Source organism: Phialemonium atrogriseum, assembly GCF_030411735.1.
Source record: "Phialemonium atrogriseum strain 8032-3 unplaced genomic scaffold QBC33scaffold_8, whole genome shotgun sequence".
In the NCBI taxonomy this organism is placed as follows: Eukaryota; Fungi; Ascomycota; class Sordariomycetes; order Cephalothecales; family Cephalothecaceae; genus Phialemonium; species Phialemonium atrogriseum.
The window spans coordinates 1-20,247 of NW_026848145.1; the positions used below are offsets into that span (position 1 = coordinate 1).

The 20,247-nt window shown below is 56.5% G+C and overlaps 8 protein-coding genes across 8 annotated transcripts; 4 read left to right on the plus strand and 4 right to left on the minus strand.

Annotated features, from left to right (window-relative positions):
• Positions 1-696: 696 nt before the first annotated feature.
• QBC33DRAFT_533265 (uncharacterized protein) lies at positions 697-1,459 on the minus strand. The gene has a single exon (XM_060427451.1). It carries the CDS (start codon positions 1,308-1,310, stop codon positions 960-962), a length of 351 nt encoding a protein of 116 aa, XP_060284870.1. The 5' UTR covers positions 1,311-1,459; the 3' UTR covers positions 697-959.
• On the minus strand, positions 1,433-4,086 carry QBC33DRAFT_354432 (uncharacterized protein). The gene is made up of 3 exons (XM_060423863.1): positions 3,882-4,086; positions 3,367-3,825; positions 1,433-3,311 (listed from the first exon to the last, which is right to left on the minus strand). Exons 1-3 carry the CDS (start codon positions 3,922-3,924, stop codon positions 1,468-1,470), a joined length of 2,346 nt encoding a protein of 781 aa, XP_060284871.1. The 5' UTR covers positions 3,925-4,086; the 3' UTR covers positions 1,433-1,467.
• A 98-nt stretch (positions 4,087-4,184) lies between these two features.
• Positions 4,185-6,637, plus strand: QBC33DRAFT_533271 (BTB/POZ domain-containing protein). Its single transcript, XM_060427452.1, has 4 exons — positions 4,185-4,643; positions 4,707-4,755; positions 4,812-4,858; positions 4,978-6,637. The coding sequence occupies exons 1-4, from the start codon at positions 4,419-4,421 to the stop codon at positions 6,568-6,570; spliced, it is 1,914 nt and encodes a 637-aa protein (XP_060284872.1). The 5' UTR covers positions 4,185-4,418; the 3' UTR covers positions 6,571-6,637.
• A 209-nt stretch (positions 6,638-6,846) lies between these two features.
• On the plus strand, positions 6,847-10,059 carry QBC33DRAFT_533274 (uncharacterized protein). Its single transcript, XM_060427453.1, has 2 exons — positions 6,847-7,295; positions 7,372-10,059. The coding sequence occupies exons 1-2, from the start codon at positions 7,253-7,255 to the stop codon at positions 9,921-9,923; spliced, it is 2,595 nt and encodes an 864-aa protein (XP_060284873.1). The 5' UTR covers positions 6,847-7,252; the 3' UTR covers positions 9,924-10,059.
• A 964-nt stretch (positions 10,060-11,023) lies between these two features.
• Positions 11,024-12,558, minus strand: QBC33DRAFT_513611 (uncharacterized protein; the record flags this gene model as incomplete). Its single annotated transcript, XM_060425991.1, has 2 exons — positions 11,024-11,097; positions 11,205-12,558. The coding sequence occupies 2 exons, from the start codon at positions 12,556-12,558 to the stop codon at positions 11,024-11,026; spliced, it is 1,428 nt and encodes a 475-aa protein (XP_060284874.1).
• A 1,266-nt stretch (positions 12,559-13,824) lies between these two features.
• Positions 13,825-15,101, plus strand: QBC33DRAFT_354666 (uncharacterized protein). Its single transcript, XM_060423865.1, has 3 exons — positions 13,825-14,784; positions 14,843-15,030; positions 15,085-15,101. Exons 1-2 carry the CDS (start codon positions 14,118-14,120, stop codon positions 14,902-14,904), a joined length of 729 nt encoding a protein of 242 aa, XP_060284875.1. The 5' UTR covers positions 13,825-14,117; the 3' UTR covers positions 14,905-15,030; positions 15,085-15,101.
• A 566-nt stretch (positions 15,102-15,667) lies between these two features.
• QBC33DRAFT_354581 (uncharacterized protein) lies at positions 15,668-16,617 on the minus strand. The gene is made up of 2 exons (XM_060423864.1): positions 15,908-16,617; positions 15,668-15,711 (listed from the first exon to the last, which is right to left on the minus strand). The coding sequence occupies exon 1, from the start codon at positions 16,471-16,473 to the stop codon at positions 16,030-16,032; it is 444 nt and encodes a 147-aa protein (XP_060284876.1). The 5' UTR covers positions 16,474-16,617; the 3' UTR covers positions 15,668-15,711; positions 15,908-16,029.
• A 728-nt stretch (positions 16,618-17,345) lies between these two features.
• On the plus strand, positions 17,346-19,565 carry QBC33DRAFT_448516 (uncharacterized protein; the record flags this gene model as incomplete). Its single annotated transcript, XM_060424473.1, has 1 exon — positions 17,346-19,565. A coding segment is annotated over one exon (2,220 nt), but the record flags the coding sequence as incomplete, so codon positions are not given.
• Positions 19,566-20,247: the final 682 nt, after the last annotated feature.

The window sequence follows — 20,247 nt, forward strand, 5'->3', positions numbered from 1 at the left end:
TTCTGGGGCCCCGGGTGGTGGAGGTTTGAGGAGGTTGGGGTCGAAGGAGGACCCGGGGCCGGGAGGGGACATTTTGACCTCTCCCCCCCCCCCCCTCCCCCCGGCGACCACCTCCCTGCCACTGGCCGTTCGGCTGCGGGATCGCACGGGAGATCACATCCCGTCCGTCCGTGCCGACCGCGACCTCGTAATAAGGTATGTTCCAGGCTGAGCCGTAGATCGGGACCAGGTGGGGTGGGAGGAATGGGGTGGGGGGAGGGGGGACTAGACCTCGGAAGATGCCAGGGAGGTCCTTGCGGCTGGACCTCCACCTCCGTCACCCCGCCGCCTGTGAGTTCGCCACGAGGCCAAGAAGGCAGGCAAACACGCTAATGGGGGGAAGAAGCAACGAAGATCGGTGATGCCAGAATCTCGGGTGGGACAAGAATCGACAAAAAAACAAGATCCGGTCGCCAAATCCTGCCATAGGGGGAAGGAGGGGCTCGGGAAGGAGGCCTTGTGATTGGGCGCCCCCGGGACGGGGACTTCCATCCTTGCGATCGAGAGAGGAGCTGGGGCTCGGGTTTGAGATCTGGCCAGCTACCTCCAGGGTACAATCTAGAAACCTGGATCCGGAATGCGGGATTAAAAGTCACGGATATCGGCTGAGGGTGGGCGAGGATTCCTCTTGTTGGGAAGCCATACTGCGTACAGCGTCATGGGCATTACGTAGTATAGGTAGACATGCAATAATGGATGAAAGAAGCGGGCTACTCACACGTCTGCTTTTTTTTTTTGGATTTCCCCCCCACCAACAAGCCTGGCAGGTTTTACATCTGAGGTCTAGATGAGGTTGTACAAGACCGGTGTATTCCAACAGAGGCGGGACAGAATACGCGTTTGGAAGACCAAGACCAACGCCGAAAAAGACACATGCGCAAAGCCCAAGGAACGAAACTGAAGAACGATAAGCAACCTGATCACACCATCCGAGACCACAAACGCCTCCGATTTGCCAACCACCATCCATCATCAGTAAGTTGCCCCAGGCGGAGCCCCCATCCCTTCGTCTGTGCCTGTCCAGAAGGACAGTTGGTCCATCCCATGGCAGAAGGAAAGACAGGGGGGGGGGGGCGGGCGAGAGCAAGCAGGTCGGAGCTGGCCTGCCTCTTTGCCTGATCCCCTCTTATCTCTCCGCCAGGATGGACCAAGATTATCATCGTAAAGCCCCTCGTACTCAGCTCCCCGCCCTCCTGCCCTAATTCGGCCCTTAACTCCACAATGAACAAAGGGAAGAAAAACAGGATCAAGTGAATGAACCGCATATGCATAGTAGGTATCACCAACACACGCCACCACTCATAATGCAATCTCCATAAAAGGAAAGGATTCGGGTTAAGAGAAGAGGAGAGGGGGAAAGGGGATCCCCCTCTTCCCACCCACCCCCCCTTTGAAACCGGGCCGACATGCTGTTTGCAGGCCGGCCTTTTAGAACCGAGTAACAGCCTTGCGGCGGACCAGGAACGGGCTGGGCATCTCGTCCCTCTCGGGGTCCCACACGGCGGCCGGCTCCATGGCGCCGGCTCCGCGGTTGGCGCCGGCGGCGTGCTCTCGGAACGCCCGCTTGGGGCTGACGTTGATGTTGTTGAAGTTGGCGTTGACGTTCTCGCCCGCCATGCCGACGACGCTGACGGGGCGCCCGCCCGCTCGCGCCTGCTGGAGCTCGACCAGCGTGCGGCCCTTGATGTTGTTGCTCTTGCCCGACACCTTGTTCAGAGCAGCCGGAGCCGGAGCCGGCGGCTGCTGCTGCGGGGGGGCCGGGTCTGCGTCGTCCTTCTTGGTGAGGGAGGTCTTGCGCTTCTGTGTAGGCCCCTCGCTGCCGCCGGATCCGGATCCGGATCCGTTGTTGCCGTTGCTGTTGGCGGCGGTGGCGGCGGCGCCGATGAGGTTTGTGCTGGACGGGATCTTGCTGAGACGCCTGTTCGGGCTGTTGCACCGCAGTGCGCCGTTGGCGTTGGCGGCCGCAGCGCGGCCGGCGGACAGGAGGTCTGGATTCGAGACCACGGTTGGGAGGTTCCCCATCGTCTTGGACTGGGGGCCGAGGATGGTCTGCTTCGACTGGAGGCGGTGGATGGGCACCGACTTCTGGGCGTGGAGGGTCGGCCGCTGCTTGCTGGTGAAGGGGTTCTTGCTGGATTTGATCATCCGGGTCGGGGACGGGATCGGGATGTCGTCGTCCCATTCCGAGTCCGAGCCAAGGCCGGCTAGATCTCGGGTCACTTCCCAGCGGGGGTCGCCGCCGCCAGCTGCCTGGTTCTCCGTGAAGATGTTGCACGGGTTGGTTGCGGGGACCTTGGTGGCTGCGTTTCGGCGGGGAGAGAGGGACAGAGACGCAATCGTGATGGGCGACGGCGACGCCATCTCGATGTCCATGGGCGTTCCCGCGGCTGGCGCAGCGGAGAACATGGTCTGCGCCCTGGTAAAGGGCGTCCTAGCACTCTTCTTCAGGCCGTGAGATGAAGTATCGGGGGAATCCACAGATAGTTCGGTGATATCGGTGGTCGAGGGGAAGTCTCCATCGGCACTGCCGCCACCGACTGAAGAATATGGGTAGTCTGATTTGGACAGCGAGGAAGACAACTCTGGCGGCTCATCCTCTGGGAAAGCCATGGCCTTCTTCCGATTCAGCAATTCTGCCTCGACACGGGATTGTACCTCGTGCTCGAACTTCTTTTGGAGCTGTTCGACCTCCTGGTTAACCAAGCGATCGATCTCGAGTCGTGCCTTGACTTCCCATTCCCGTCGCAGCGAGGAATCAATCTCTTGGCGCATGTAGACCTTGTCGGCATCAATCGAAGAGATCTTCTGCTCGAGTTCCCGCATCCTTTTGTTCATTGCCTCTTCCTTCGCTTTCAGAATGTTGTTGAAGTCGGCAACCTCCTTCTCTTTCCGCATGAGTCGCACAACAGGCAAGTTCAGTAACGTTGCCGTGTCCGGTCGCCTGTCGGGATTGACTCGCAAGCAGTCCTTGATGACTGCCATGAGTTCGGGCGAGTACATCGGCGGCAGCGGAGAGACTCTGCCTTCCTTGATCTTCTGCACCAGCTGGAAATGGGACTTGGCGTTGAATGGAGGCTCTCTAGAGCACAGCTCGTAGATGATACAGCCAAGTGACCAGATGTCTGACTTCAATGTGTACTTCTCGGCGGCGCAGATTTCGGGGGACATGTAGAACGGGGTGCCAACGTAAGTTGAAGCAAAATCGTGCGATTGGATCATCTTGGCGAGGCCGAAATCCCCCAGTTTCACCGAGTTATCCTCTCCCAGGAACACTATACATCCGTTAGTGGCGGGCAAATGGTGTTGAACAGCAATACCCCGACGTACCGTTCTCTGGCTTGAGGTCGCGATGCAAAATGGTCATCCCACCCGCCGGTGGTTTGGGCTTGGCCGTAACTCCCAGGCCAAGGGAAGTCTTCCCGACCTCCGGGGGGTCTACCCCATAGTGGCATCGGTATAGAGCGGTGAGAAGCTGGGAGAATATGCTCCAAATAAAGGCCTCCTCTGCATATTGATTCTTGTGTGCCAAGTCCCGGATCACTCGGCCCAGGTCTCCATTGCCACAATATTCCATGTATAGGTGGAGGTCCTGGGATGCCTTGAGGTGTTCTCGGTGGTAGTAGCCAACAATATTGGGGTGGCGGAGGGTCGACAGGATCTGGAACTCTGCGTGGAGCTGTTCGCGCTCCTTCTGGGACATCTTGAGGTAGCTGATTTCCTTCCGGCAGAGGACCATGCCATCTGCCTTCCTCCGGACCTTTCGGATGACTCCGAAGGAGCCATGGCCTTTGGCTTTCAGTCAGTAAAAGTGGATTGAGTTCGTTGCTTTGGGGTTGCTATACCGATCTTTTCAAGCACTTCGTACTTGTTGTCACCTTCCGACATCTTGAGCTAGGAATAGGAGAGCCTCTGTGTGTTGGAGTTCACCAGGTCCATAAGCGAACGAGGTGTCAAGTGGGTGTAGTTTCCCTGCTATTGTTAGTATTTGTCGTTGTTGGGCGATCCTTAGGAGGTCGTAGCTTTGTTGCTCCGGTCAAGGTTGCAGAAAATCAGAGGGAGAGTCAACACTACTGGGTGCCATGGCAACGCCTGCTGTTTTGCACAGGGGTATGCGGCACGAACCCTTGCATTGAGGCTGGTGGTGGCTGTGCGTTTGATCTTTCCTTATCGCATTATCGATAAGATACTTGCCCATGACGGTGGCGGGGCAGGCATGACGTGCCAAAATGCATGGCATGGCCCGTGCTTTTGCCCATTCGGAAGTACTATGAAGACTCCCATAATTACCCTGAAGCTTGTCGCCCCTTTGGATCTGCTTAGCAAGAAAAATCCGATGTCTCCGGGAAAAGAACAGGCGACACATGTCAAATTGATTGGCCATGTCAATCCTTCGAAAAGACCAGTTGGAAGCCAAAATCAAGGAGGAGAACCAACTGATTCGAAGCGGGATACTTCGGGACGAGAACCCCCTCGATCTTAGTGCCGAGTTTGAGGAGTTCCTGCAGGCTTGCCGTCGAGGCGACCTTAAGCGGTGCCAGGAACTGATATCTTCTGGAATCAATATCAACAGTAAAGACCAGTTCGATTACACCCCCTTGGTTATTGTAAGTGGATAAAAAGTATTTTTGCCACGTCCCCGTTCTGACTGACTGACATCTCGGTACTAGGCCAGTCTCTGCGGTCACTATGAGTTGGTCCAGTTACTGTTAGAGTCGGGTATGTTCCCCTTGGGTCTTCAGAGTTGCTGAGCATGGGTTGACGATACTCCACAGGGGCCTTGGCAGATCGAGGTACTTGGGTTGGCGAAAGGACGGTATATGTATGCCAACGAGATCCCTCCCGGGCCTCGAGCTATGATGCGGACGGCTGAGATAAGTGTCTCACCGGACGAAGGGTAAATCCCAGGGCCATCTTAAGACTGACTTGTCTCTTGATCAGAATGCACTGAATGATAAGATACGGAATCTGCTGGTGTCTTACGACTATTCAAAGTCCACGGATCCCCTGCAGCCATGGGCCTCGCATATCACCTCGCTACTCACACGCGAGACACCCAAGACTTCAGACATCGAGCTCATTGCGGGCTCCCAGTCCTTTCAGCTGCACCGGTTTCTCCTTTCATCGAGGACGCCGTATTTCAGAAGGAAGCTTGCCGAGGCTCCGGAGACTGCAACTTGGAGGTTATCCCCAGCCATTCCAGTTGAAGCATTTCACTTTGTCTTGCGGTACATCTACCTGGGAGAGCTTCCCAGAGATGTTGTGGGGCCCGATAGTTCAACTTCTGAAGAGGAAGTGTTCAAGGGGATCGACAAGCTCTGCAAACAACTCGAAGTGGAAAAGCTCTGGGAGGCAGTCCTGTCGGGGAATGACCGTCGACTGGTGCGCCAGCGCTATCAGGACGAGGTCTCCCGGGCTCAGCAGCAACTGGAAACTTCGTTCCGGGATAGTGTCTTGAAGCACAAAATGGTGGTCGAAACCCGTAGGGTGGGCGAGGTCAAGTGGCCTCATGACAACGCAATGTTTGCTGATTGCATACTCCGAGCGGATGAGTTCGAAGGAGCCGAGGAAGAGACAGATGCTCTCTCGCACCTGAATGGGATCCCGATTGGCCCGGCAGCGACGACGCCTCCGCAAGATGGTCCTCGGAGGCTGAGAAGATCGGTTCTATACCCTGTCCACAAAGCCTTCCTCATCAGGAGCCCATATTTCGAGACCATGTTTTCGAGCGAGTTTAAGGAGGCAAAGGGTTCCGAATACCTCCACGTCATCCAGGTGGATTGTCTTCCCGAAGTGCTCGAGATTGTCCTCGCATTCCTTTACACGGAAAAGTCGGACTGCCCCTTAGAGCTGGCGCTAGATCTGCTCTACACGTCTGACATGCTTTTGCTGGATAAGCTCAAGGCCAAGGCCGCTCTCGCCATCAGTACTCTCGGAAGCGGCAACACCACTGCCTTGGTGGACAGGACCCACAACAGCGGAGGCGTGGAGCCGAAGGACGCCGAGATGGAGCCGATCAACGTGTACGATGTCATCCACGCTGCGTGGGATCTCAAAGTACAGCGACTGGAGGATTTTGCGGCCAGATACTTGGCTTATCGGCTTGAGGATTACATCGACGAGGCCGAGTTCTCCGATCTTATCCAAGAGAGCGCATCCAAACTCAAGGCACGGCAAGAGACCGACACGATTGAGCTTCTGGATGACATTCGATACTACCTCTCTGAGCGGTTCCGTCTGCGATTTGAAGATGCCGGTCTCGATGATCTGCTAGACGACAGCGGCGAGATCAATGCCGCACTTGCGAGTGAGCTTCTCGCCAGCGAAGGGGCCGCAGTGGCAAACGGCCAGTCAAACGGCGAGGCAACATCGAACGAGCAGGGATCCGCGCCTGCGCCTACGCAAGGGCAAGGAACCATGAGGACGCTGGATGGCGAGTTGGCGGAAGACGAGTTTGCCTCGGACGCTATCAACTATCAGATCCTTCTGAACAAGATAGACAAGATGCTGGATCAGCTTAAACTGGATGCATAAGATGATTGTATCTACGAATACAGATGCGTAGAATTAGAAATGGATAAACAGACTGCCTTTTCTGAAAGCATGATAACTATGGGGTGGCCCAGGTGCACGGATGTACCCGCACCTTGTATCCAGCAACCTGGAACAGAAGCACGTCCGAAGCGGTACCTAGGTACATACGTACCCCAGCGCTGATCCATCTGCATGCAAGTGGGGCAGTGGGGTAATGTGAATCGGAGCTCCAGCCTTCCAATTGCCACACCCCACGACTGCCTTCACGACTCTTGAAGCTGCCCAACTTGCGATCATGGCCAGCCTCCATTGTTCGCAAGTTCAGTGCGTGGCAATGCTGCGCCATCGCACAACTCAGGCTGCTAGGGATTGATTGCTTGGGTTTAGGTATGTCTCAGCTTTTCATTTTCGTGCCTGAACACCCTCGTGGGTTTTCCGTGGTGGTGCGTTTTGCATTTGTGTGGTTTGGGTGGCTGGTCGCCCAACCTTGCGCTTTCACTGCCAGCCTCTTCGAAAAAAATCGACGACAAGGCCCTTCCAACCATATTTGAGATTTTCTCTCCTCAATCTTTTAGCCTCCTCTCATGCATCTCTCCTTTGCTTCTGCATTTGCATACTGTACTAGCAATTGGTCAACCAGTCCAAGTGGAGGCGACCTGCAGCGCCAATTGCAGCTTCAAGTATGAACTTCCACAACTTGAACTTCGACTATGTGGAACAACATCGTATGTCTGCAGATCTATTTCTCCAAGCCACCACCAGACACTGCCTAGATTAGACTTGCTCATGGCCGCTTTTTAGGTGCGAATCCACAATATCCTGCCAGTCCAAGTTCACCGTCGAACCATTCCGACGCTATTCTGCGCGATCCCAACTTAGACTATGCTTCGTCCCGTCCCGCATCACCATCTCCGCAGCCAACTGTCATCCCATGGGCCCCGACTCCACCATCTCCGTCTGATTCAACTCCAGAGTTCTACGGGCCAGACCGCCTCTTCCCACCTACATTAATACCGCCCTCCGTCCCTCGTGAGAGCACATATCAACGCTTTCGGGCTCAGAATATTCCGTTCGGCACCATGGAGAGAGAGGCGGATATGGAAGGTCAGATGAACGCTGACATGCTGACGGGGTTCCGCGATGAGCTCGTAAGGGAGGCCGGCGTAGTGACTCCTGGTGTGGACGACTCGCCCTATATTCACTACGCCATCGAGGCCCTCACTCGGGACAGGGACACAGGCTATTCTGGCAACGATAGCTCAAGCAGCAATGCCGCCACTCCCATCCCTCCTGTCCTTCTCAGCCGAGACATGGGATATTATCACCCTCCACGAGTGCAGGAGCAACGGCAGTACGCTCCCCTTCCAATGCAACCGCCGATTCTGCCTACTCCGGTTTACCGTCACGATGACCGAGCTCCCGAACAACCGGACCCCTTTGAATGGCCGTTCTCAGGAGAACCTCTCGGGTTGCAAGGCTCCCCAGTCCCAAGTTCCTGGGCACCAAGACCGAAACCCAAGACGATCCAACCTCACGAATGGAGACCCATGAACAGAGACGCCATGGCTGACAGCATCAGCCAGGAAAAGGCTAGCGGATACCCACCCCTACATTTCCTTCCTTGGATCTTGAGGCCGGCGTCGTTTACCATATTGATGGTCTCCTGCTTAGCGATGCTGGCGGCCTTGATGTATTGCGCCGTACATTCCCAACTCAACCCCGGCCTCGTACCATTTACTGGTTCGATTTATGGCAGCCAATATTTCGTCTTCCGGATGCTGCCCCAGCTCCTAGCGGCATTCATACTCATTTATGCCCAATGCATCGCCACGTCCATGTTTCGCATCGTCCCTTTCTTGCGGCTGGCATCGAACCAGGCCCAGATTCGCGACGGTGCCCTCTTCCAGGACCTTTATCCCAAGTCGTTCCTCTGGCCCCGGCTTATCGGCACCAGGAAAATCTGGGTCCCCATCCTCGTCACTTGGTTGATCAATATCACTCTACCGCTGCAGAGTTCGCTGTTCACCGTCATTCTAGTCGATGGGGTCTGGACATGGGCGGCAGTCCAAGGAGTTGCCTGGACGCTTGTGGCCCTATACGTGGCACTACTTGTGGCCACCGTCATCGCCGCCTCGTTCTGGCTCGGAGTCAGGAATACTGGCCTCTTATGGGACCCCAGATCCCTTGCGGATATCATCACGATGGTTTCAGAGACCAATACGGCAGTCGACTACCAGGGCACCCAGCGAACAGGGACGAGAGATCGACTGCGCTTCGCATTGCGACGCCGGCGCAGTGATAGACTCGGTTATTGGGCTTGGAAGGATGGCCGCTCGGGTTTCTGGTATGCGCTTGGTAATTCGATGGACCACGAAAACTCCCTGCCCTTTCCAGATATTCAGGCGAAGCACGGCGTGAAGATCGAGAAAGATGGAGATTTTACCTTGGGCGATCGTGATGTGGAGGCTGCGGGATCCCAACACCACATCCGCTACCGCTACTTGCCATGGTGTATGCGCAACAACCAGCTACTCTATTTGGTGGTCACAGCATTTATCCTCCTTCTGGCGCTCTTTGTTGTGTCCTTCTTACCCTCGACGCACATCTCTACCGGGTTCCTCCCTTGGCTGCTAGCCGCCCCTGGGCAAGGAGCATTCTCGGCGGCGGACTTCCTCTATAGCTTCCTTCCGTCGCTCGTGGGATTGATCCTGTGGCTTCTCTTCCAGGCCGTGGACCTTTCCATTCGCGTCCATCAACCATGGGCAGCTCTTTCCGGAACCCGGGGCGCTCGAGCCGAGGAATCGCTTCTAGCAGATTACGCGGCTTGCCTACCCATCCAGAGCACAATCCACGCAGCCAAGAATGGGCATTGGCGCGTTGCTGTGACAAGCCTGCTATCGACACTGTTCCTCCTCCTGCCGGTATTAGGCGGCGGCATGTTCATGGCACTCACCCGGCCGGGCGGCGAGGTGCGGATGTACCCGAACATGCCCGCTTTCGCCATCATACTGGCCCTCCTGGTGCTCTATTTCCTCGCGCTGGTCGGCATGTTCCCTGGCCGGAAGGCATTCCGCCTCCCGCACGCCGTCACGTGCCTGGCCGAGATCATCAGCTTCCTCGCAAACGAGGATCTGCTCACCGACCTGGCGTTCAAACAGTGCCGCACCAAGGAGGATATGCTACTGAAGATGGGCCTCCTTCACGGCACTCCGGAGACGCAGCCTCGCTGGATATTTGGCGTTGGTCCCGCGTCGGCGGACGGTATGCCTGGCGTGAGAAGGGCTAGGCGGTTCACGGAGAAGCGTCCGATCCGAAAGAGCCAGATCCGACGCGGCGGCCGGAATATGGCGTGAGTAGTGGTCGATTGATGGGTCGCCCCCTTCCCTCATCTAGTGACGGGGGAGGATGATCACTTCTGGTGATACGTTTTTGTTGCTTTTTTTTTTTTTTTTTTTTTTTTTTTTTTTTTTTTTTTTTTTGGGTTGGGGGCAGCATTTACGGAGCATAGCGACGGAGTTGGGTACTGGCTTTTGGAATCTCGGGGTTTTCAAGAATTTGGCGGATTTTCGGGCTGAGACTGGTCATGGGGAGATGCTGCGCTGCTTTTACGAGTTTACGGAAAACCGACCTTTACGATTCTTCGACATAGTTCATCGACATGATTCATGGCAACATGACGACTTTCATGGGTCCCGGTGCTAATGATAGCATGATTTGTGTTTTTACATAGACTGCGCGAGGGTGTGATTTTTGTCTTCTTTCTTTTTTTTTTGTTGCATCCCAACAACTCCTGTTGGGAATGTCGCATCGGCAGGAGCCGGGTAGACCGTTGTGTGGAAACTATGATTGGCGATCCGGGATAGGTACGAAGTAGAGAAGGTCGGAAATTCCATTTAATGATCGTCGGGGTATTGTAGAATTACATGTACACACAATGACTCGTTATCAGCGTTGCATGTGTCATGTCTCACATCTAAAAGCCATCCCATCCCCCTTGCGCCTCCAAGTCCTGACCCCACCCATTTTGCCGGCCCCCCCCTTTTTGTCACCGTCCTTGACCCCTTAGGAACCGAACCTATCGTATGACATCTGTGTGGCGAGGGAAGAAAAATAGAAAAAGAAACAAGAAAAAAAAGGTAAAGATCGTAACAAGAAACAGGCAAAAGAAAAGAAGAAGAAGCCCTCTTCCATACGCGCCATTCCCCTCCCCCCCAAATCCCAAGCCATAGATAGGGATAACCGAACCACCCAACCCCGTAGACATAAAAACAAATGAAATATAAATCGAGGCAAAAAGCAAGTACTGACATCATCATCATCCCGTGAATACACCCAAACCCTCCACGCGGCAGGCCGGATGGATCACCGACTCCTCCGGCCCAGCATCCGCCCAAACACCTCGCTCCGCTGCCGCCTCACCCTCGGCCACTCCCTTTCTTTCTCCCTGTCCCTGCTATTTCCGCCGGGCCCCCCCTCCTCCCACTCGGACGCGCTGCGCGGGCGCCGGTCGTCGACGACGCCGGGTATCTGCTGGTGGTGGTGGTGGTGATGGAGGAAAGGCGGTGATATCAGCTGGACGTGCTGTTGTTGTTGCTGTGCTTGCTGCTGCTGCAGCAGCGGTAGAGGCGTCCCACCCCTCCCGCTCCCGTTTCCGCCGGTACTCCGCTTGCCACCACCCCCGCCACCACCGCCGCTGCTGCGCTTGCCGTGGCCGGCGAGCCCGCGCACGATCCGCCTGGCCAGGCTGCGGGACGACCGGGGCCCGTCGCTGTCGTCCGCGTCGTCGTCGTCGTCGTCGTCGTCGTGCGGGTTGTTGGTGTCCGAGTCCGAGTCGTACTCGAAGACGGAGACGACGGGGGCCGGGGGGAGTAAGGGGGTGGGTGGTGGTGCGGGGGATGGCGGTGGCGCGGGTGATGGTGGGTGTGATGCGAGGAGGAGTGGTGACGCGGGTTGTGGTGGTGGCGAGGGCCTCTGGGCTGGGAGGGGGGGTGGAGGTCGGTGGGGCGTCGGTGGTCGTGCTTGTGTCCTGGGTTGGGATTGATATTGAGCTTGGAATTGGGTGTGGGCAGCGGCATGCGCGTGATATTGCTGCTGTTGAGACTGCACGTTGTGCGCAGTGGTGACAGTGGGAGTGGTGGTGGTGGTGGTGGTGGCGCTGGTGGTCCTCGCTAGCTTGCGCAGGTTGGCGAGCGATCGCCGGCTCATCGACAGGCGTGGCTTCGGAGGCTCGGCCTGGGCCGCTGGATCGGGAGGCGGCGGGGAGGAGAGGAATAGGGGGGGTGAGACGGGTGCAGATAGGGGTGGTGACGCGATAGATCCCGACGGTGATGCCAGATTCGGCCTGCTCGCGCGGCCGCGGACCGGTAGTCTGGACGTTGGCGGGACCTGGGTAGGGGTTGTTGGTGTCCCGGGATGGAGAAAGGAAGAAGTCCGAGGGGCTATGGCATGGCCGACGGAGTCCGCCGCCGCACGAGGAAAGAGAGTCCACGAGCCTTTTGCTGTTCTGGGCACCGGTGTTCGCGATCGCTGCTCCTCTTCAGCGGTTGGAAGTGGCCAGGGCAGTCCGTCCTGTGAGAGGGCTTTATTACCCGCTGTCATCTGAGGTCGGTGCCAGCCCGTGCGCCGCTGCTGCTCCTGCGGTTGCTGCTGGTTATGGACCTGCGGTTGCTGCTTCTGCCGGACAGACGGCAACTTGATGAGGGCGGGATAGCTCCTCATCCGTGATAATCGTTCTTGGGGCCTCGCCTTCCAAAAGGAATCCCAGAGCTCGGCAGCCGTGGCGTGGTACTGATATTCATCCTCCGCCGACACATCGGAGCCGTGGTCGTCCACCATGCCGGGAACCGAGGAGTCCGACCCCAGCGAGACCCTGTCCCTCATCTCTTCTCGTGGATAGCTTGGAGTATGGGGTCGTGGATAGGAGTAGTTGGATACAGGGAAGTATTTTGACACGAGCCGGAGATCGGCCAGTTTAGATTGCTGCTCCATCTCGCCAACCGAAGTAGCTCACTAGAGCCAGCATAGAGGTGGTATCACACCAAGCTACTCGTGTGTCGTCTTTGAGGAACGAGGAGGGAGGTTTCGCGACTCAACAGGGGAAATTGGGAGATTAGGAGATTCCGAGGTGGGATATATGCTCAGGCGGGACTTGTTTGGTATACGGATGGCTTTTTAGCGCGAGAGGGAGGGGCGCGTTGGGTCGTGGGGCGGAGCATCAACAACACAAGGGATAGCCAAAAGGGCGAGGAATGCCCCGAGGCTCGATCTTGGGCTCGACCATCTTGGCCAGGAAGCCAAGGGCTACATACCAGGAGGGATTACGTATGTATATGGACAGAGAAAGCCTTGGGAGGGAGAGGCCTGGATGGATCGAGGGGGGACCGACGTCTCGGGTGCTGGAATGCAGGAAGGTATGCACGGCAGCGCCTCCGTCCAAGCCTTTGTTTTTTTTTTTTTCACAGGAACCGGCTGTCACATTTGTTATTCCAGACGATCAGCGCCCCCCAAAGCCAGCCCAGGCGTACGTGATAACTGACGGCGCAGGAAGGTTGAAAGCATAGAAGCAGGTGGAAGAGCAAGCCGAGACAGGACAGGACAGGACGTGACCTGTGGCTCCTGTGCGAGCACCGAATTGGAAATGCACGAGGAGAAACGGCTCTGCATACTGTGCAGTAGAGCCAGCACACCTTCGTGTGCGAAATGCTTTACACTAGTAAAGGAGAGGTTGCCGTTGGTTGGATCAAGTTGGCGGGGCCCTGTTCGAGCGAGGCAAGGGCTGAGGAACGTGAGGAGAGAGCGACTTGTATGTGTGTGTGTGTGTGTGTGTGTGTGTGTGCGTAAAAGCGCACGCAACAGCAAGAAGCATGAGATACATCGCATTTTCAGGTTTATGGACGGGTCAGTGTGCTGCAAGGACAGGCCGAGAGGAGAAAAAGATCATGACGTGACAACCTCCCTCTGATCAATGCCACCGAAGGCCGAGACAGAACCCACAGCCACCTTGAATACTGAATAGGGATGCAGCTGAGGTTGGCACCGCAGGTGAACCGGCTGTTTAGCGCTGTTTCGCCTGTGCGTCCCGGCGTCGTCGATCTCCCGTGATAGCAAAACCAGGTGGCGGATAGATGCTGGGGGAAACGGGAAACCTGGAAAAGGGAGGAATCGGGATCGCGATCGTAGCCGCTCCGAATCCCAACCAAACGAAACCCACAACCGACTGATAAGTGTGTATTCCAGTGTGTATTCCGTAGTGTGCACCGTAGTAGCTGAGGCACCCCACATATCTGGTCCCATCATTCTTTACGCGGGGAGCAAAAATGAGAGAGAGGTATGCGTTTGCTCGTCGCGCGCAAAACAAAAACTTGTTGGGCGGGCCTAGGTCTATGCTAGACTCTAGCCGACCCCGCCATCTGGGCAAAAAGAAAACAACAAAAGCACTTCGTATGTTTGCACCCCGCAGTATTCAGTCTTCCGTACTTTCCGGATGGTACCATCCTCTCCCCCCTATCGCTCGATTGGGAGACTTTTGAGTCAGAACACGAGAGAGGATGGAATCGAACCAGCTCTCGACACTGTCGGTTGCGAGAAAGGCACCACGGTGCGCATCTCACTGGTATGCCAAGGTACTTAGCTTTAGGGGGGGAGGTGGCGAGAAAACCACACAAGCAAACAAACAAACAACAGCCAACACCGGTTTGATAACAATAGCAAAGAAACCAACCAGGGCATCCCGCGTCCCCACTTCAAAATTCTGGGGCATGCCCAACACCGTTTTGTTAAACCCAGCACATCCATCCCACGCACTCGCGACTCATGCCTTGCCTGGGTCAGGATTCTCCTTCTCCTTCTCATTAATAAGGATATGTGATCGTTATCATTTATTATCATCGGCCGGCATCCGGCAGTATCCAGATGTGGCTGAAACATACAACTTTGGCCTGGGGGTTGAATATTTGCCTGCCAACCCCGCGCTGGGCCCGGACGTGTCTTGGAGAGACTCCTTCCCGGCCTCAGAAGGGAGTAGGGTGCTGTACATCCGACCCGAGCGAGTATCTCGGAGGCTCAGGATAACTTCACCCTGGCCCAACGACGAGGGAAAATTCCAAAGGTCTGGAGGCAGGCCTATTGCTAGATGGTTCGAAGATAGCCACTGCATGAGCGCCACTATCAAGGAGAGGCGCCTAGAGCGTAAACTAGTGGTTCAAGGCATACGAAGTATACCGTGTTCGGCCAGTTAACTCGAAGGGAGGAGTGGCTGAGACTGAATACGCAGTAAGCAGGTATATTCTCCGTATCGCCGATATATCGGCACGTTGGACTCAACACTCAACGTAGATCTCAGAGAAGGGACCCCTTCTCCCTCTCCTGGAGCGTGAGGAAGGCTAATACCGTACGATCTCTCCGTTATAATTTTGACCAGGACGAGAGATGCGGCTGCGGCACAGCTGAACTTGTCTCGGGGTTCGTCGAAAGCGTGTTCCAATCACGACTCCGATATTCTTACATCCTCAATAGTACGATGAGAGACAGAGAGCAAACGAGCGGGAGATGTCGCAAATGCAGGGAGGCAGAGGGGTAACTCTCCGCAGCACCTCGTCTGTTCTGGCCTCTGGCTGGGTTTGCGTGGAGTGGGAAGTTCTATGTAGAGCAGACGGGAGGGAGATAGTGCATGGCCTAGAACCGTCCGCACGGCCCGGTCACGGATATTGATGGATGATAAGCACGGGCATCACTGATTTGAGGCTCGCCATTTTTGGAGACCAAGAACAGAGCTGGGTCCTGCCTGACATATGAAACGGCTCTCTGGGAGCGAACCTGGTGAAGCGTGGCTAGCCACACAAACACGCCCCCCAGCTCAGGTAGTTCCTGGAGCACTCGGTCCCAATCCTGAACAGAGGCGAGAACAGTTAGGTATGTGCATCTAATTTTCATCACGGGATTGTTGCCTCAGTCTCTTGGGTGGCTCTTCACCCGCGCGTCAACAAAACAACAGCGCCGGCCAGGCACTTCTCGAATCGACAGCTGCCATATTTTCTCATCAGCTGGCGCTGGGTGCTTTTCCCTTGATTTGACTGGGAACCAGGGTTCGGGAAGAAGGGGTGGAGGCCCTGTCCGATCCATCCTATCGGGATCGCTTGGTTCCTGAGGCTGATCAGCCATTGGAGCAGAGGTCTCCTTGGGTCGGCAGATGCTCCGTCACTTTCATGTACTGCCAACGCACCACCGACCCCCAGCCTCCTCAATTTTCTGCCCTCTCTCAATCTCTCTCATCTTCCTTCCTGCCCCAGGCTCGCTGCATCAGGCAGTCCTCGGGCCTCGAGTTCATTTTCTCTCTTACCCTTGTGTGTGAGATGGCTTGAAAGTTGACGCCTGAGCCATCACAGATAGGCTTAGATACCTTATGGGGGCAGTGGCTGACAACCACTCCATGCTGTACCTTGGGTAGGTAAGTTAGGTTGGCTATAGGGTTGATCTGTAATTATGTACGGATTGTTGCCTAGGGTGCTTTATGACGTCTGATGGACAACATCTTCCAAGAATTTGGTTTGGTTCAATGATCGGTGCATGGATGAGTGTTCCAGGTCGAAGAAATTGAACCAGCAAACGCCCTTGTCCGGGGTGTAAGCCGGCAGACCCGCCCTTAAAGAGTGCCCTGCGACCAGCCGTCCCTGCCAAATGATCCCTCCCCTTGCTGTGCATTGAATCATCAACCATCGCAGAAAAAAAGTCGAATTGGCGTCCAGGCCTTGAAGAAGTGTCACCGCTTGATGCCGCCAGCTCAGGGATTTTTGTAGTGTGGGAGCATGGTGCGAAACCAAAACTGCGACCCTTTGCACCTCTGCGCGGCCTTGCGCAAAGCAACGATCGCGACGAGAGCAAGAATATCAACAAGACCGACAACATCCAGTACAGTTGAAGCCATTGGCATATGATTATGGTTGCAGAAGAAACCAAGGAATCACCACGACTCAGACTGCCCACTTTCTCCAATTCCCAACATCAATTGCCCTGTTGCGCTGCTGCTGCAGCGGCGGTGAGGCGGATGGTGGATGTTGGGTGTAGGGTGTAGGAGAGACACACGAAAGGTGTCTTGTCTTGGGCATCGACTGCCCACCCTTCTCTGGTGATAATCGAGGTGACCAACAAAATCCAGCATTCTCACACTTTCACATGAAGACGGGTCTTGCGACAGCTATTTCAAGGGTTTCCAACTTGACTGCTGACCCAGCCTGACCTCAATCGACACCCGACATTGGTGGCATATCATCACTACCAGCCCCCTCCATTTCCCAGCCATCACAATTTCTCCCATCTCGAACTTGTGCGAGCCGGGAACCGACCGACCGCAGCAATCGCACATTACCCACTTCCCAGACACTTCCATTCCTCACAATATTCTTCTGTCTTTCTCTGTAGCCTTCCAATTCTTTTTTTCAAGGGTGTTTGAGGTGAGTGGTACTTCTGATTCACACCCACATCCACATCCACACACCCATACTACCTATCTACCTACATACCCATCAACGGCCCGCCCATCAACCCCAGATGGTGGTGTCTGCTCCCCAGATTTAATTCAAAACACCACACCCACAGTATTTGCATAAGTCGGTTGGATGACTTCTAACCGGAACCACCTAGAATTTCTCACCTCTACCCAAGACACGATACCCTCACCACCCGGGTGGTGATATTTCGCCTTGTCTACTCTACCCGCCTCTTCGGGTGGCCAAGGCCCCGTCGCCGTGTTGAAGCAACCAAACTCACCCGCTCCAGCTCACGACCGTTACGACCGTTACGACCCACTGACACCTCCCCGTCAGCGCCAGCAGCGGGTACCTCCTCTCCAACACAAGAGCGACTCTCCCAAACTCAGACATAGTCCTTCTACCCCGTCCTCCAACCGATCTCTCCGCCGAACCCCGCGATTCCACGGTACTCCTGGCCTTGAATCGAGCAAACACTCCCAGCGCCAGGTCCACGTCGAGGCAGCCTCCGTTGGCATCAGCCCTAAGCCTCGCTTTGCAGTTGCTGGCAGCCCTCCACGACAGGAACCGCAGGAGCACCGCCAGCCCCGACGTCAACTCTCCCAAGCCCTAAGTGACGACCTTGACGACGCCTCCAGCTTTCCCCATTCGGACATCCCAGGCCAAGCTCGTGCCCCAGACCCGAACAGGCCTGATCCTCACCCATTCGTTCGCATCTCCAAAGGCACCCACAGTGCCATCCTCTGGGCCCTCGAGGAAGCACTGAGACAACCTCATTCTTTCAGCCCTGATCTGCTTGAGGAGAACGCCTCCATGGCAGAACTCCTCGGCGGTGGCGGTGGCCCCGCCACATCCAACGGCAATGGCACATCCGCTTCCCGCCCTACAGCACCTGTCGCGCAGACCGGATCTCCGTCGCAAGGCATCCGCGGACCTAGAATGATCATGCGGGAACGGGCCGAGCGCGAGGCACGGCAGAGGGCAGAACGGGAGCAGATGGAGAGAAATCGCGCAGAGGAGGAGGCTCGCTTGTTGGAAGAGCAAAGGCAGAGAGCAGCGGAGCGCAACCGCCCCGCTGCTGGTGCTGGCATTGGGGGTGTTAGTGGAGGTGGTGGTGGCGGCGGCGGCGGCGGCGGCGACATAGCCATGGATCCCGCAACCCAGCGGAGACAACAGCGGGCTCAAGAAGCCCAGGCAAGTGGCCTGGCAGGCCCTTCAAGAACCCAACCAACCAGCACACAAACCCAACAACCTCTTAGACCAACCCGGGTTCCCACTTCCCAGACCGCGCCAGCCTTCGGAGCCGCCCCAACTGCTGCTGGTGTGCCATCTGGTAGCAATATCCAACCCGGCGAGGCTTCAGCTGCGGCAGCAGCAACAAGGCCCAGGAATTCCTTCCCCCATGCTTTTGAGCGATGGGAGGCGCTTTCAGCCCACTGGGAAGGCATGACAAGCTTCTGGATCCGAAAGCTACAAGAAAACACCGAGGAGATCGACCGGAACCCCGTCTCTTCGCAACTCTCCCGGCAGGTTTCGGATCTGTCAGCCGCCGGCGCCAACTTGTTCCACGCAGTGGTTGAGCTGCAGCGCCTGCGGGCAAGCTCCGAACGCAAGTTCCAGCGTTGGTTTTTCGAGACGCGCGCTCAGCTTGAGCGGAACCAGGAGGTCAATGGCCAGCTACAGTCGCTGTTGGACGAGGAGCGGAGAGGCCGAGCAGATGCGATCCGTGATGCTGTGGAGCACGAACGTGTCAACTCGAAGACACAACAGCTCGTTTCGGAGATGCGCAAAGAGCTGGGGATATCCAAGGACGAAGCACGCCGGGCTTGGGAGGAACTCGGCCGCCGGGAACAGGAGGAGCGAGAGCGTACGCAATCCCTGCAACAGGGTCTCCCAACCATCGTTGGCGGTGTCCAGGTCGTGCCCATGACCCAAGGGGTGCCGAGCCGCCAGGCCAGCACCCGAGATCCTGGATCCCATACCCAGGGCGGACAGTCCGAGTATGCCCAGGCACAAGTTGGGCGGCCCGAATACTCGCACGACTCGCCTACCCAGACAGCCTCTTCTTCAGCCCCGGGGACAAGCGCAGCCACCTATTACCAACAACCCGAGACGACAGCTCCTGGAGGCGGCAGCTACGGCGGCGGCTCCGAGGCCGGCTATAGCGAAGGTGAGTACATGATCGATTCGAATGGCCACTTCGTCCGCGACATCCACGGCGACAAGATCCCCTTCCACAGCCCGGTTTCGCAGCCCGGAGCACCGAGCGATTCTGACCCGGGCGCAGAGGAGTATGACGAAGGCCACCCCTCGCCGAAAGCATCCAACTACCCACCGTCGAGCTCGCAATGGGTCGGCACGTATTCCGGCCCGCCCGAGTACTCGGGCCAGGGCTACGCTGCCCCCGGGTGGGAGACGATGCCGCGCCACCACCACCCCACCCGCCTTAGCGACGTCCTTGAGGAGGACGAGCGGAGCCGCACTTCTACCAGCCAAGTCAGCCGGGCCTGAGGCCCTCTTTTTGCGCTTGGGACCCCGACGAAAATCACCAACATATCCACTCGAATCAGGCCTGTGCGGAACTCACCAATCGGCTCGGCGTCATAGGAGCGTCGTCGTATGAGCCCTTTAATCCCCATAAACCCTCTCTCTTACCGCCCATCAACACCAAATATAACACAACAATACAGGAGGGAAAACTGGCATCGCTAAATTTCCTGGTGGAGCATTAATCGGATAGACGTGTATACACACAAACAACCCGCCCCTCGGGATACAGCAAATCCACCATTTCTTCGGAATCTCCTTTAAGGAATTGCATAGCATTGGCAGGCTGCATCGTGGCGCGGGATCATGGCGTGAGACAGGAACTGAGACGCGATTTTTCGACCAGCATCGAAAACGCTAGCTAAATTGCACAGAGAGAGAGAGAGAGAGCGCACACCTTGATTTACCCGCCAAATGGACCACGCGTCTAAATATGACAATCGTCTCTCCTTGGCGGTTTTCTTCGGTTGGAGGGCGGGGATTGGAGTTTTATTTTGTGATGGTTGTTGGACGGGCGTGTCGGGGATCATGCTGTGTATGATTCGCATGGTCCCCCCTTTTCTTCTTTCACGCCGGGGGGGGGGGGGGGGCGGGGGGGGGGGGGGGGGGGGGGGGGGGGGCGCGGGGGGGGGGGGGGGGGCCGGGC

Excerpts from the sequence above, each read along its gene's own strand:
- QBC33DRAFT_354432 (XM_060423863.1), bottom strand. The coding sequence starts at position 3,924 with ATGTCGGAAGGTGACAACAAGTACGAAGTGCTTGAAAAGATCG. Across the intron at positions 3,826-3,881 it reads CGAAGTGCTTGAAAAGATCG|GCCATGGCTCCTTCGGAGTC; the intron begins GTATAGCAACCC and ends TGAAAGCCAAAG. Across the intron at positions 3,312-3,366 it reads CGACCTCAAGCCAGAGAACG|TGTTCCTGGGAGAGGATAAC; the intron begins GTACGTCGGGGT and ends ACGGATGTATAG.
- QBC33DRAFT_354581 (XM_060423864.1), bottom strand. The coding sequence starts at position 16,473 with ATGTTGTCGGTCTTGTTGATATTCTTGCTCTCGTCGCGATCGTTGCTT.
- QBC33DRAFT_354666 (XM_060423865.1), top strand. The coding sequence starts at position 14,118 with ATGGAATCGAACCAGCTCTCGACACTGTCGGTTGCGAGAAAGGCACCA. Across the intron at positions 14,785-14,842 it reads AGTGGTTCAAGGCATACGAA|TAAGCAGGTATATTCTCCGT; the intron begins GTATACCGTGTT and ends CTGAATACGCAG.
- QBC33DRAFT_533274 (XM_060427453.1), top strand. The coding sequence starts at position 7,253 with ATGAACTTCCACAACTTGAACTTCGACTATGTGGAACAACATC. Across the intron at positions 7,296-7,371 it reads CGACTATGTGGAACAACATC|GTGCGAATCCACAATATCCT; the intron begins GTATGTCTGCAG and ends GCCGCTTTTTAG.
- QBC33DRAFT_533271 (XM_060427452.1), top strand. The coding sequence starts at position 4,419 with ATGTCAATCCTTCGAAAAGACCAGTTGGAAGCCAAAATCAAGGAGGAG. Across the intron at positions 4,756-4,811 it reads CCAGTTACTGTTAGAGTCGG|GGGCCTTGGCAGATCGAGGT; the intron begins GTATGTTCCCCT and ends GATACTCCACAG. Across the intron at positions 4,859-4,977 it reads TTGGCGAAAGGACGGTATAT|AATGCACTGAATGATAAGAT; the intron begins GTATGCCAACGA and ends TCTCTTGATCAG.
- QBC33DRAFT_533265 (XM_060427451.1), bottom strand. The coding sequence starts at position 1,310 with ATGCATATGCGGTTCATTCACTTGATCCTGTTTTTCTTCCCTTTGTTC.